The sequence below is a fragment of the Charadrius vociferus genome, unplaced genomic scaffold (genome assembly GCF_000708025.1).
Source record: "Charadrius vociferus isolate BGI_N301 unplaced genomic scaffold, ASM70802v2 scaffold147, whole genome shotgun sequence".
Taxonomy (NCBI): Eukaryota; Metazoa; Chordata; class Aves; order Charadriiformes; family Charadriidae; genus Charadrius; species Charadrius vociferus.
Window position 1 is genome coordinate 1,415,324 of NW_009649570.1, and position 14,485 is coordinate 1,429,808.

Here is a 14,485-nt window from a genome sequence, read left to right on the forward strand (position 1 = left end):
AAGCGGGGCCGCGCTGCCGGGGAGGGAGGCCCCCGCTGGCCGGGCGGGAGACGCGTCCCTCGCGGCGGTGGCTGCCCTCATCTCCCTCCTCCCCTCGCTGAGGGGAGCGGCGTTGTTTCGGCGCGGTACTTTTCTTGACGAAAAGCAGAACCGGGAACTGTGGGCCGTTTGTGTGGTTTTACGTGAACTCAAGGGTGACTGGCCGCAAGCTTTACCTGCAACTTTTCTCCCTCTTCCTCCCCCCCAAGAATTCCTTCAGTACGTGTTCTGGCAGGCTCCTAAGAAAGGTGGCTGTTGGAGTGGGGTTTGGGTGCTGCTCTAGGAATCTGTGGGGATGCAGCTGTGAAGTTTTAAGGAGCTTTTTTTGTGTGCGCTTTACCTGATGGCGTGCAGTATTACAGCTCTTCGGAGAGCCCCCATTGCTGCGGTGTCTGACTTGGTTTAGAGGGGCAAAAGAACGGCATCGGTGATGGTGCTCAAACACAGAAAATACTGTGCTTTCTTACTGAGTATGGATTATAATACAGCCGGTCAATGAAGAACTATAGTACTAATATGGCCTGAGCTGAAATATGTGGAGTATGAGGGGGGGCAGAAAGGGCGGGTGCTGATCTTCTTTATGGTGACCAGCAACAGGACACGAGGGAATGGGGTGAAGCTGCATCAGGGGAGGTTCAGGTTGGACATTAGGGAAAGGTTCTTCCCTGAGAGGATGGTCAGTCACTGGACCAGGCTCCCCAGGGAAGTGGTCACTGCACCAGCTGAGTTCAAGGAGCATCTGGAGGATGCTCTTGGTCATATGGCTTAGTGTTAGACAGTCCTGGAAGGAGCAGGGAGTTGGACATGATGATTCTTATGGGTCCCTTCCAACTCCAGATATTCTATGATTCTGTGTCTTTTAGCTAAAAGCGATGGGGGCTTGGATGTATATCCCTGGGTAGCAAGTACCAGAGATGGCTCCCTCCCAACAGGTGCCCCAACCAAGATGTGGCCATCATGGCTCTATGGCCACCCATGTCTTCCTCCTGCTGCCATTCAGCGAGCAGCGGGCAGCTGTGCGCAGGGTGGTTTGGGTCCAGGGGAGGGGAGGGCACACCGGGAGCCGGTTCCTCTCCCAAACTGCCTGCATCAGTCCCACCTCATAGAAAATTTGTCTTTGGGATCTGCAAGGTTTTTGTTTTTAGACACTCCCTTCTCTCAGTCAGTGTTTGATCTGGCGCTTGTCATTAGTTAATCACGAAGCACTTGACACGGGAGTTCTGTATAACTTAGTTAATCACAAAGCACTTGACACGGGAGTTCTGTATAACATGTGAATGTGTGAGGAAATAGAATCACAGAATGGTGAAACCTGCCTTTCTGAATGCGTGTACATGATTAATATTGGTCTGTCTTCAACAACAGGCATCTTCCCGTGCTCCTTTTCCAGTTTGTTTGGTGGAAAACTGATTTGTCAGATCTTTTTACCACATCTGAAAGGCAAACTCCCTTTGGAATGTAAATAACAAGTTTAAAGAGAAAACCTCTCTGCAGCTGTTCTTAGAAAAGTTCTGATTCTCTTCAAAACACTGTACCTACCGAGTAGCCATGTTTTTTCTCTGTCTTTATAAGAGTGGCAGTCTTTAGAAGGGATGAAGGCTGAGAAGCATCCTGTAATCAGCTGCATATACCCTGCAGGATAGCGGCCCTCTAGGGTGTTGGCTGCAGCCCCTTGCTGTGTCCTGACAGCGTCAGGAGGAAGTCTGGGTTTGCTCCATTCCTCTACGTGTGCTCATATCCTTGGGACAGGTGCTAAGTGTGCAGTCTATGTTCTCCAGTAGATAGCTTGAACTGAATTGATGGGAAAGCCAGGACTGCCGGGATTGTTTGCCTTTCAGTGTAAATAACATTACATAACATAACCCAGTAAAGAGTGCTGCTGTGCAGAGAAGAAACCCAAGTCTGAACCATTCTTGAGGTGCAAAGAGCTGTCTAGCAATGCTTTTTCTCCCCCCTTTCTCATATGCATGAAAAACTGTCGTTGAGTTCTTTGTGTCAGGCTACAGGGATCGACAAAGATTTTTTTCCCGAGCTTGGTTAATTGTGTCTGCCTGGGTACTTAAACAGAAATGCATGCAAAAATTTGTAGATCCGTTTACAATCTCTTCATGGTAAAATGTCTCTGTTATGCATCAGAAATTTTGTAACCCTTTGTAAGTGTTTTCAGTGGTTAAAAAAAAAAAGTCTCCATTGGTTTATAATATCAGGCATCTCTATTTTCAAGTGGAAGATACAGAGACATAGAAACAAACTGACTTGCCTGAGGGCACACAGTAAGTCAGATCAGAAAAGCAAGGTTATAATTCAGCAGTTTTTTTGGTTTTGTTTTGTTTTTCATTGCTGCCAGTCGATCACAGTGCCATTGAATATGACTTTTGCCTCAGCACCACTGTGCTTCTTCCTTACTTCTTTCCCAATTTCAAAACAGTTACCTTCAGGACATGTTTCTTCCATTAATTTTTAGGTACACACAAAAACACAGCAGTGCTGAGCTCAGAAATTTTAGGGGTGGGGTGGGGTGTGATTTAAGCAGTTTGAAAAAAAAAATAAAATTCAAAATTTCTATTTTTTTTGCATTGGTGCTGGAATTAGACCTGATGCTAGGTAAATATCCTATCTGAAGACATTTCTGACTAGCACAACCACGTGTTACAGTAATTTAGAGGAGATGACTATACGCATGTGAGATGATACGCTGTTTTGCTTATTATATCTCAGGATTATTAAGGTTTTTCATTAGAAGTTTAATCTAAAATAATGTTTTCTAGTCTAGCGAGACCTGTGTTCAGTTTCTTCCACAAGTCAAACTCCCATTGACTGCAGAGGAAGCTGGGTCTTACTGTATCTTGAAAATTTTACTTTTTATTCATAGTTATGTTTCACCTACATTTAAAAGTTGCTGTAAAACCGTTACTTAGAAATGTGTATTTGTAATGTGCCTTTTACATTCTTGTTCTGTTATCTTTCTATGCAGCTCCTTTGAATCTTACTCCACTATGAAACAGCTTCCGGCAGAAACTATTCGTCTCCTTTCAAGTTCTCAGGTGATTACATCAGTTGTCAGCGTGGTGAAGGAGCTGATAGAAAATTCCTTGGATGCCAGTGCCACAAATATTGATATTAAACTGGTAAGTCCTCTTTTTTTTCTTTTACTCTTACAAAGAATTAGATGTAAAATAAGATGCAAGAAAAGTTGTTTCATTGCAAATGGTTTTTTAGGCTATCATGGGTTTGGAAATGGAAGGGTATTAATGGTGTTTATACGTGTATATTTTAACCTCAAATAAAAATGGTCCAAAATCAGTTTCTCCTAACATTTTTGAGACCCCACTGAAGCAGTAAGTCATATTTGTGCTCCTGAGTGTATCTTGAGGAAAACCTGTCAACTTCTTTAATACTTATTCTACTTACAAATTTACTTTTTCTGACTAATAGATTGTTTTAAAAGATGTTGGGTTCTGTTTCACTGCTAGACTGGCATGTTTAAGTCTCATTACAAAATATTGTCAGGAAGGAAAAAATGGAAACAATGGAAGAGGTCGTTGATGGCCATGTTAGATGGTTTTGTAATACAAATTATTGCATGGTCCCTAATCAGCATGATGAGCTCTTGCTACTTCTAACGTTTTATAAAATGTTAAAAAAAGTTGGCATATCACTCAAGGATAGTTTCTGAAAAAGTAAAATACTGTTTATAATAAGAAACTTGTGCTTTTCGCCCCCTAATTATGTAAAATGGATAACTGATCAGCTTCTCTTGCTTCCATGAGTATTTCTGGTTTTGCAGCATTTTGTCAACAGCTGCATAGTAGCAGTATCTCCTACTTAGTAGGAGTTATGATCTGTATAAGTGGACTTGTCCAGAATTGCATCCAGTTTTCTTTCCTACAAATAGCAGTGAATGTATAAGCTATTCTTGAATTAATTGTTAGACAAATGCTCTTAATTAGGAGGGCAATTGAATTTCTGCTTGTTTCTTTTTCCTTGTCACTGCTGTCTTTTCTGAATGAGTCTCAAGTGGTTTCCCTCTGAGTATGGTTTCCTGCAAATGCCAAGGAACATACTTATTTGTTATTTGCCTTAAGTCAGCTGAAGATACTCCGTCTTCACTATGGTCTGTGATGACCTCTATCGTCCTAATTATTTAGACAGCATAGTGTCTTCCTTTGTGAGTAACTCCAAAGTGAGCAGTGTGTGCACAGTTCTGGGGGTAAGGGTATCAGAATTGGATCCTGTGAGCGGATCAATAACTGCAGGAAGCCAACAGAGGGTTTTGGAGCCTTCAGAAATTGTTAGAACAAACCTTGTCTCTTTTACCAGAGTGCTGATATAGAGCCATGCAGATAGCTACAGGAGAAAGCTCTCTAATCACTGTGGATTTCACAGTGCCATAACCGGCTGTTTCCATAGTGAGAGGTCCCAAATCAATTAAAAAGAGCATTTTCAACCATTTCCAGTGCATGAGTCATCGGCACTGCTGTTACATTATTTTTTTTTTTTTAATCAGTTCAGCTCAATCCACATTGCTCTATTTCTAAAAGAAACAAACCAACCTGGCTTTACACAGGTTGTCAGTGAGTAAATGAGATTTGCTGATTTTTATTCTGTAGGTACTAGGAGAGAAGAGAAAACTTGCACTTTGCACAGCTGTACATAATAATACTGTAAAACAGTGGATTATTTTTCTGGGATTTCTTTGTGATAAGAATATATCAGAATGCTATTTTTATTGTGTGACACTTAAATAAGGTCAACCACATAATAGAGTTCATTGACCACATAAACCTTGAATCGGTTCAAAAACACAATAGAGAATAAAAACTTTGAAACTTCATTTTACAGCTTGATGAGTTTTGGTGAAACTGGCAGCATTTTCAGTGTTTTAACTTTTTCCAGATGGATTAGGATGGCTAGCTGATTCATTCAGACCAATTTGCCTGAACAAAGACAGGAATGGCTTCTTTGGAGACAGACAGGAGTTAACCTGCAGGAAGAATGTTTCTCAGGTAGAAACTGTGGCAGTGGTCAGTTGCAGTGGGAAGCTCTGGCTAGTGTTTATTCTTGTTACCTTCTTGGTTGACCAAACTCCAATACTTGATGTTACTGAGTGTCTTCGCACTATGTATCAACTAGCTTTTGCACAACACTGGGAAAAACATGGTAGTTTTAGATAATGTGATTTTACTTTAATTACAGTTAAAAGCCAGTCATTTAATTAGAAGCTGAACTGTGGCCTTTCTATAAGGTGTTGAATGGTGTCTGTTTATTAATTTGAACCTCAGCTTTGTTGCTTTTAGAAATACAAACATGGTGGAGCTTGCCTTGGTGTTAGCAGCAGAGTCGACTGCCTCTGTAGCGTGGCTGTGCATTAAGCATACGTAGAATGATGGTTTTATTCTTGACATGATGTCCTGGATTCAGGTTAAAGTATGCTAAAAACCAATGATGCAGCAATATAATTGCTTGTGTATTGGTAAAGAGACTCAATGGGCATCAGTCTGTCAGTTTCTCTACTGATCATTAACAACAGGAATTTATGAGAATAATTTTCACAGGCTGACTGAGACCTGCATATTTTAATTAACAGAGAAGATGAGCAACAGCCTGTGTTAGTAGTTGGAGCAGGGTTGGGATTCGGGAAGGACGAATCTTAGCTACAGTTTTGCTGCTGTTATATGAAATGGCTGTTGTAAAAGGCAGACACTTGTTTCTGCACCCTTTTTTTTTCCCCCAATGTATGAAGTGGGAGCTTTAATCCCTAAAACTTTCTCAGAGGAAGTTTAGCTTGAGGTGACGTTACAGCATACACCTCATTGATCTCATCGCCTGGAAAAGGAAAGTCCATCTGCATGGCATTGCTAGACATTTCTGCCTCTCGTGATCCATTCATCTTGCTAATGCAAAACAAAAGAAATCCAGCAAGAAGAGTGGATTATTTGTGCTGGTTTAATAAGCTGAATTGACCTTAGAGTTCTCGTGAGTAACAGAGCTGTAGCTGAAACAAAGATGGGACCGTGCAGTCATGAGTAAAAGAGGAGGGAGTTGAACCATATGGTTTGGCACGACTGATCTGGTAGAGCAACTTAAACATCTCATGGGATCACAACCTCAGTAGTATTTACGTTGAGTAGCATGGTGGAAGGTGTAACAAAATACAAAGTTTAAGCACTGTAATATTTTACGTAAAATGTGTGCAGGTAAAAATGAATAATATTAGACAAGAAATAGAGAATCATTCATGTAGCATTTTGATTCAAATTGAAGAAGATAAATGTCACATTTCCTAAGCAGTTAAGTGGTCTGGAAGTAAAAATTAGAATGGAAAATAGGGGTTCATTGTAAAATACTCAGACCCTTCATTAGTGCATACAGCAGCACTAATTCTGTTCTGTTTTGCTTCCCAGTAGGAGGTTGACTCAAATATTAGCAAAAGCATTGTTTTTCACCTGAAGATAGCTTTAGCACCATCCATTAATAGGGAAAGTAAAACGTACTCACATTTCTATTGTGTATCAGTTAATTAAATATACATAGTTCTGTGCCTACCATAGAGGCTTTTGGTGTTTCCTACTGCAGACTATGTGTGAATACAGATATTATCTTTAAATACCTTCCTTTTGTTTTTAATTGCATTATTTTTTTACTTTGAGAAATAACCCTGGGAGTACACTGTATTTTTTTTATAACTGTCTTCAGCATATGCCCAGATGGGACAACAAAGTTAGTTCTGTTTAATCAGTTGGCTTTCTGTGAGCAATCATCACATGCTCTGTACAGCATCAGTGGTGGTAGCCACTCATTCAAGAAATTCTTTCTAAGCAAAACCACTTTTGAAGTCTCCTAGACGTATTACACACTACTGCACATTCTTCTGTGTGTCTCATCATAATCTTTTCAAAGAGCCAGGCATACTTCTGTAAAATAAATTTAATTAGTGATCCTGCAGCTCTAATTACTTTCTCCTCCTGACTTCTGATTCTTTTTGGGTGCGATTTACATGTGCAGATTATGATGTGGCTCTAGATGGAAGCATTTGTTTGCTGCACCTGTTTGAGATGTTACAGCACCTGAATTCTGTATTTCATTTAGCTGCCCTAATTATCTGGGGTTTCAGAGTTTCACCCTATTTATGTTAATGTTTATTGAAATGACATAATCAAATCAGAACTCAAATATGGATTGCAGCTATGTAAAGGTAAATCATAAAGATTGAACTTTGCTTCCGTGAAAGCTGTTTTTAGAAGATGGTCTAAGAACCTTTACTTCTTTCTGTAAAATACTGTACCTCTTTACAAGCTTTCTTATTTCCGTTTTCTCCCTATTCATGCCCTGCCCCCATTAGAATTGCCGCTTCTGCATATTGAGAGACAATATAGAGACTGGAAAACCTCTGCAGTAGTGAAATCAAGTAAATAAAGAGTGAAATTGAAAACAATTCTCAGTGTGGGCTTACTAACTTTAATGGATGCAGGGCTGCATTTCTGGTGATTTGAAAGAAATTGATACCAAACAGATGAGAGAGGTGAAAAGTCTTTAGCTTTCCAGCTATAGATCTTTCTCTAATCTTAGGCTTTTCAAATTTCATCATCGTTTAAAAAAAATTACTTAATTCCTGTTTCAATTTCCTGTATTTATATTTCTGTGCTATTTCCAAACCATAGGGTATGAATTACATTATTTAATTAGAGAAACCATCAGTACTATTCTAATGTTGTATTTTTCTCTTTTTTTTTTCTCTTTTTTTTTTTTTAAACAGGTGTTTAATACTTGCTCAGTTTCTCCAAATAAGCAAAACTCCCACTTCTATCTGGATGGCTAGAAGCTGTAACCTTAGCTGCTTCAAACTTGTGTCTCAATTCATTTGTCTGTTTTAGTGCTCTTGTATGTTTTGTTCTTTTTTTAGGAGAATTATGGATTTAACAAAATAGAAGTAAGAGACAATGGCAATGGGATCAAGGTTGCTGATGTTCCAGTTATGGCAATTAAACACTACACCTCAAAAATAAGCTCTTCTGAGGACCTTGAAAGGTTGACAACATACGGTTTCCGTGGGGAGGCTTTGGGATCAATTTGCTGCATATCAGAGGTGAGCAGTTGCTCTAAACGTGTCTAGCTTTTTGTAGGTGTTTGTGGAAGTTTTATTAAAATATCACTGCAAAGGCTTCAAATTGTTCCAGCAGCCTGCCAGGCTTCATTTTCCAAACAGTTTGGCTTGTGTATGCTGCCTTTCCCCACCCTCCCCAGAAGTTATATAATATGGTTAGGAAGCAATATGGATTTCTTGTTAGTGTCAGTCCTGCCTTTCCGTCATACTGGTCACAGCAGTGCTCTATTTATTGTCCTCAGTCAGAACAGGTCAGAGACAGATTGCTTAGTGTTTCCCTTACTTTGTTATCAGGGTATAGATAATTGATTCCTTATATATACATGTATAGAACATGATCCCTTAGAACACTGGCTTATCCTCTCTAGTGTTATCAGCAAATATGATGTCAAAGAGTATGGCTGAGTTTGCTACTTGAATTAGGGTAAATCAAAACGAAGAACAGCAGACAGTGGCCAGGGGAAATAATTTCAGGGAACGGATGGCCCACATAGCTACCATTCCAGTAACAATTTCTGCGTTGATGTTATCTAGGTGATCGGCAGTCATGGGATCTTGCTGGGCTCCATATTGCTCCTTGACAAGTATATGACTGCAATTGCATAAACTTTGTTGTCCCCATGAGTAAACAGGAACCTGTTCCCTGGCCTGTCTGAGTCTGATCCATATGTTTGTGTTAAGAAGACTGACATTGTACTTATATTTAGGATTTAACATGTTGACGGAAAGTAAGTTGGTTCAAAAACATCTGAAAAGTGTTCAGGCTGTTAAGGGCACAGCATCTACCTGTTCCGTTGTGCTCTGCCCATCTGTATTCATGCTGCACCAAGGTCGGGTTTTGGATTCTTCTTTCTAAGTCTGCCAAGGATTACATCCTGCAAGAAGATGCTGATATCTGTGTCTGATTGGAACCATCAACTATCGAGGTCAGGAGAGATGTTAGAGCTTGATGCCTTGCTACCTTGGGCTACATTGACATTGCAGTAAGCAGGAGTGGTTTGTGTGTTTGGATGGAGATTTCCAAAAATGCTTTCAAAAGTCTTGGTGTTTTGACAGGTGATGACAGACCTCAATCATTGGTTCCTTCTAATGAGTTGTCAGAACAGGATGCCATCTGTTCTAAGCTTTTAATCAGCTCTATGGTACGTTTCATAAGAGATGGGAGGTGGCCTGAGTGTATTAAGTACTTTAATAGGTATTACTTTAATCCTTGGATCGATAATTATGTTAATTAAACACTCCTGGCATTAATTGCATTCTGCCTACCCAGACTGCCCCCTGAAGTTTCAGTTAAGAGGTACTTTACTATTGGCCCTTAAGTAGGTCTGTATATTTCCAGTTGATCAGTGACTTTTTTTTTCCTCTCCAGAGGCACGGCTGAACTCTGAATGATTCATATGAGACACTAAAATAAACAAAAATATCCTGAAGCTCTGTCTGTGTGATAATCTTTGTCTTTCAGGTGGTTAAAGTGCAGTGGTTCTATTATTAAGTGTTGAACTCGGGGAACTGTAGTTTTATTGTACTTCTGGTTTATGACTGGTCTTGCTAAAGCTGATCTGTGTATTACCTTAATAGCTTACAAAACATGCTACTACTCATTGCTAGATATGTTTGGGTGTGGAAAGATAATATACTGTTTATTTGATTGTGGTCATTATGTTTGTGGAATCTCACATGAATTTACGAAGTTGTCACAGGATGCCTTCTCTCAGGAAGGATGAAAATGCAAAATTATCAATTTATGTAGTTGTTTATTTAACCTATCTCAGGAGTGTGTGTTGTAGGTAGTAGAGATTGCTATGCTTTGTGTATTAGTGTGATAAAAATGTGTGGCTTTTAGTTAAATGGATGGAAATAATAGTAATAATGTAGAATGTTTCTGTGACTGTAAGAAACACCCATAGAAGAAAAATTCTATAAACTAATTAAATGTTATTGTGGTGACTAAAATAATGCAATGGTAAGAGTGGTAGCAAAGCTTATCTAAACTCATTCTGAACTTTGTGAATCCTTGATTAACATGATTTTTTTTAAATTGCTCTTTTCAGGTTTTGATCACAACAAAGACAGCTGATGATGATTTCAGCACTCAGTATGCTTTGGATAGCAAAGGGCATATAACTTCTAAAAAGCCTTCCCATCTTGGGCAAGGTAAGATATCATTGTTCTGGTGTTGCACTGTGGCAGAAGTATTTTCTGTTTCTCTGAGGCTCCATTTGATGTTGAAATACCTGTTCTGTACTTGAAGGCTGAGTATGAAATCCTTGCAACTGTAAACATTTCTTGCTTTATGTCTGTCAACTGAGAATGTGTTGTTACTGTAAGAAATAATACGTCTTGGAAGTTGCTTTAGATAGTAATTATAAACTAGTATCTCCTTCTCTGACTCACTTCTTCAAGCTGACAGTGGAAATAAAAGCTATAAAAATTCAATGCCCCAGGTCCAGGCAGACTTACTATATAAGTATATGAAAGATTTCTTCAGGCCCAAAATAATGTTTCTATATGTAGCAAAGTCCTTGCTTAAAGGAGGAAGAGTTGCGCTGCTGCTACATGAAGGAGTTGCTGGAAGCAGCCTGGCTATAGGACCAGGTGAAATCACAGTTCTTTCTAACCTGCAGGAAGGGTGTGTCACCAGAAATCCTTCTACCTGTTTGTGTGAAAGATTAAAGGTTGCTCTCACCTCAGAGGCAGGCCTTGATTGTTCAGTTGTGGTGTAGGTTTGGGGTGGCATCTGCCCTACTTCGTGCGCTGCTCAGCTAAATGTTGCTCAGCAAGGACCGTTAAGGCCATGCTGTGTCCTCGCATTCACACTCCAGCCAGTGTGTATTTGCAGAAGAGAAGCAGTGTGTTCCTGTCTTTTGACGAGGATGTTTTCCTGAGGAAGCAGTTGCAGCTTTTCCGTAAAGCTCGGCTTTTCCCAGCTTGTCCATATTGTGCCCACAAGCTGTCCCCCAGCTGGCTGCAGTGCTCCTACACCAACTGGGACCTGACTGCTGACCCTGCTCCCTTCCTTCTCAGTGGTAACTGGCCACAGGGAGCCATTAAGCCAGAAGTTGCCAAGGACTAGTCAATGGGCAGATACTGAAGAAAAAGCTGAAGCCGAGAAGTCTTAATTTTAGCTAATTTTAACCAGGTACTCTTTTTAAGATTAAGACTGTAGTATTTTCCACAGCCAGAAAGCCTGTGGGTTGCATTGCCTTGTCTTTTGTCAAAATTGTTGAATGGCTGAATTGTGTGACATATATTTAATACTTTGCAATATCCTTACAGGCTAGGAGTTTATATGATTGTGTTGGTAGATGAATAATCTTCCTCTTACCTGTGTTCAAGGCACAATACATAGTATCTGGCTGTTCAGGTACTACACTAAAGCAAATGCTTGTAAAGGGCCTTAATGGAGCTCAGGGCCTTTGCCTCCAGATGTTTGGTTAGATTCTGGTCTGTTAACTATTTTACTAATGGAAGATAACTTAATATGCACCAAAAGAGTCTTCAGCTTTATTTAGTGCTGATTCTTCCTATTGTCAGTGCGTATGAAAGAGAGCTTAATGCTGCAATCATAAGTTTAAATAAAGGAGGCGAGTCACAGCTCTTGAGTTTACATATACATTCTAGGGAGGATGACTGCTAATTTGGTATATTTCTTCTTATGCTAATATAATCTAATTTAGTGTTACTGGAGTTTATTTCGTATGCAGCAGCATACAGATGGGTCTCTTAATGTAAAAATGAATTTTCCTCAATATCCAGTCAGTGGTAAGCTTTTCAGTGTAATCTCTACTTGTTTTTTGTCACCTGCTTGCAGGTACTACAGTAACAGTCCTGAAGTTGTTTAAGAATCTTCCTGTAAGAAAGCAGTTTTACTCAACAAATAGAAAATGTAAGGAAGAACTGAAAAAAATCCAAGATCTACTGATAGCATACGGTATCATAAAACCAGACCTGAGGATAACCTTAACACATAATAAGGTAATAATGAGCTATCTTGAGGGTCAGTTTCTGATGAATTTATGCAGTTCATCTAGTACTTACATAAAATCCTTAATTCCTAGGAATTTTCTTTCATCATAGGTTTGTTTTGGACTTCTTTCTTCCCTTCATAGATGTGTATTTATAATTGTTACAGATTTTGATCCTCAGCTTCTAAAACTCAGGCTCAGATCTGCCTTTTGGTATGCTCCAACAGATGCCTCGTTAGATACATGAAGTATAAAAAATACTTTACATGCTAGTGGTATAAGCGTGATTTTACATACTAGCGGTGAGTAAAGTTGGTGGTGTTCTGCAGAACAAAGCAGTGAGACTTTACTGGGTTACAAGGCCTGATCAAGTGTTAAACTAATTCAACTGAAAAAACCTCTTAAAATTTATTTGGTTAGGCTATCTATCTGGATAGGTGGTGTAGCACATACAGGTGGCTTTCTGTATGCCGAGTCATAAAAGCTCAGTACATAATGGTGGTTTTATTTAAAAAAGCTAAAAAATTCTAAACAATTTGCTACATTGGTGTAAGAGTAACATATGTTACGACAACAAGCTTTAGTTCAGCTAGTTGGTTTTTGTTTAGTCTTGGAGGAGTGGATTCGGAGGCCACTTGGAGGCTGCTTTGACTTCAGAGTATACTGAACAGTAATTTTACAACACAGCTACAGAGATTGCACAGGCAGCTACAGAAATGACGCATTGAGCAGTTCTCCTTTACCTGACCCCAATTTAACATAGCTAATTTTATTGGCTGTGCTCCTGGTTTTGGCACCGTTGAGAGGAAAGCTATGCTGAAGAATTTCCAAGTTGCCACAAAGTAGAGAGTGACATCTCGTGGCCAGATCCTTCGGCAATTCTTTCTCTGTTAGAGAATACTTTTGTTTGTTGATCTTGCTATTTGGCCTGTTCATTGAGCAATTTTGATCAGTTACTCTATCAACCAAGCATTCACACTTCAGTTCCCTTTCAGGGGGGATGATGAATGTCGCTGTACTTTCTTGAAAAGATAATAGATTGCCCATCCTTTTCTGGGGTTGTATAACGTGCTCTGATTAGATTTATGTATGTATTTCTAAGTATCAAAGTGTAGATCTTGTGGAAAACAAAAGGCTGCCTAGTGGCTGGAGTAAGTATTCCAAAGGTGAGAAAGCATAGCTACTTTCAGTCTTATTTCATTGGGACTACAGAAAGTTTGAAACCAGGGGTCTCAGGGTTGTGCACTTCTTGGTTTGTGTTAAGCTCCCTGACATATCCAACAGTGCTTTCACAGTATTGGTCTTAAATATTGGTTAATAAAACTAATTTCATCTTTTATTGGTGGTTTGGTTTTGCCCTCTCTGATGGATGTGGTATAAGTTTTCTGTGGTTAAGCTGTGGCTTTTATTTATCATTCTTGGCTTCTGCAAAGACTCAGTACAGTTCGTTGCCAGTACCTTCTGTGGACCTTGTTTCCCCTCTGTGGCAACTGTAGCTTGTTATGTTCTACTACAGATCTTAAGTTTGATATACTGTGTTGGGAAACATCTTATTGTGGAAGATGGTTGTTCAGTTGACCTTTCTGTATTAGACATCTTGTGCATGGTTGCTTACAGAGTTTGTGTTAGCCTTTCTAGTCTGTTTGGAAACTCCTGTTGTTGCTTCTGGGTGCTGGCGGAGAGGCATGGGAATGTGACTCCTGAGTAAGACAGCAATGATTTGAGGGAAAAGAGGAACAATGAGAAGGGGAGCAGCAGTGAGATTGCTGCTGACAAGTTGCAAATTATTTTTTTATGGTATTTTGATTTTATCCCCTTTGATTAGACTATGGCATGTCTCTTTTTTTTGTGTGTGCTTATTTTAATACAATGGCAATAATGTGCAAGAAGTTGATCACATTTCTTTTTCACAATACTTACTGCAAAAACGGTGTGGAGCGCGGCATGATAGTAGCCATCGCACATCGGTTTTGACTACCTATCGTATTAGCTTCAGAGGTAAATTCCTCAATACACAATTTGAATAGGTAAAATAAATCAATACAAATGCTGTCTGCAGGCAATATATATTCATTGTAATGGTCTCTTCATTTTGCACTGCCAACCTTATGTTCATTTAATTTATTTAGTGAAAAAGAAAAAAAGAAAGGAGCTGCTCAGACATGTTTCAACACAAGAGGTCACTCAGTAGCTATTCCTGAGGTGGGAAAATCAAAGGCTAAAGAAATTGTACACTAAGTGTAGTCTATCTCTGTGCATGTGTAAATACTTTAAAATAGTCTGAAAATGTTAAAAAAACTTTGAATGCACATTCCTGTGTTTCTACTGCTGTTGTCGTTCCTGGTAAAATAAAAATTACCTATTGCATCATACCTTT

General features: G+C 39.5%; 1 protein-coding gene across 4 annotated transcripts in view; it reads left to right on the forward strand.

Annotated features, from left to right (window-relative positions):
• Nucleotides 1–3,016: 3,016 nt before the first annotated feature.
• The window catches only part of PMS1 (PMS1 postmeiotic segregation increased 1 (S. cerevisiae)), a 45,561-nt gene continuing 34,092 nt past the window's right edge, over nt 3,017–14,485 (forward strand). For 3 of the 4 annotated variants that reach the window (XM_009890134.1, XM_009890137.1, XM_009890135.1), the window contains exons 1-4: nt 3,017–3,167; nt 7,943–8,125; nt 10,195–10,297; nt 11,955–12,118. In XM_009890134.1, coding sequence (XP_009888436.1) covers nt 3,036–3,167; nt 7,943–8,125; nt 10,195–10,297; nt 11,955–12,118 — 582 coding nt within the window. In that variant the 5' untranslated portion in view covers nt 3,017–3,035. The remainder of the gene's footprint in view (nt 3,168–7,942; nt 8,126–10,194; nt 10,298–11,954; nt 12,119–14,485) is intronic. The other variant, XM_009890136.1, reaches the window with a different exon arrangement.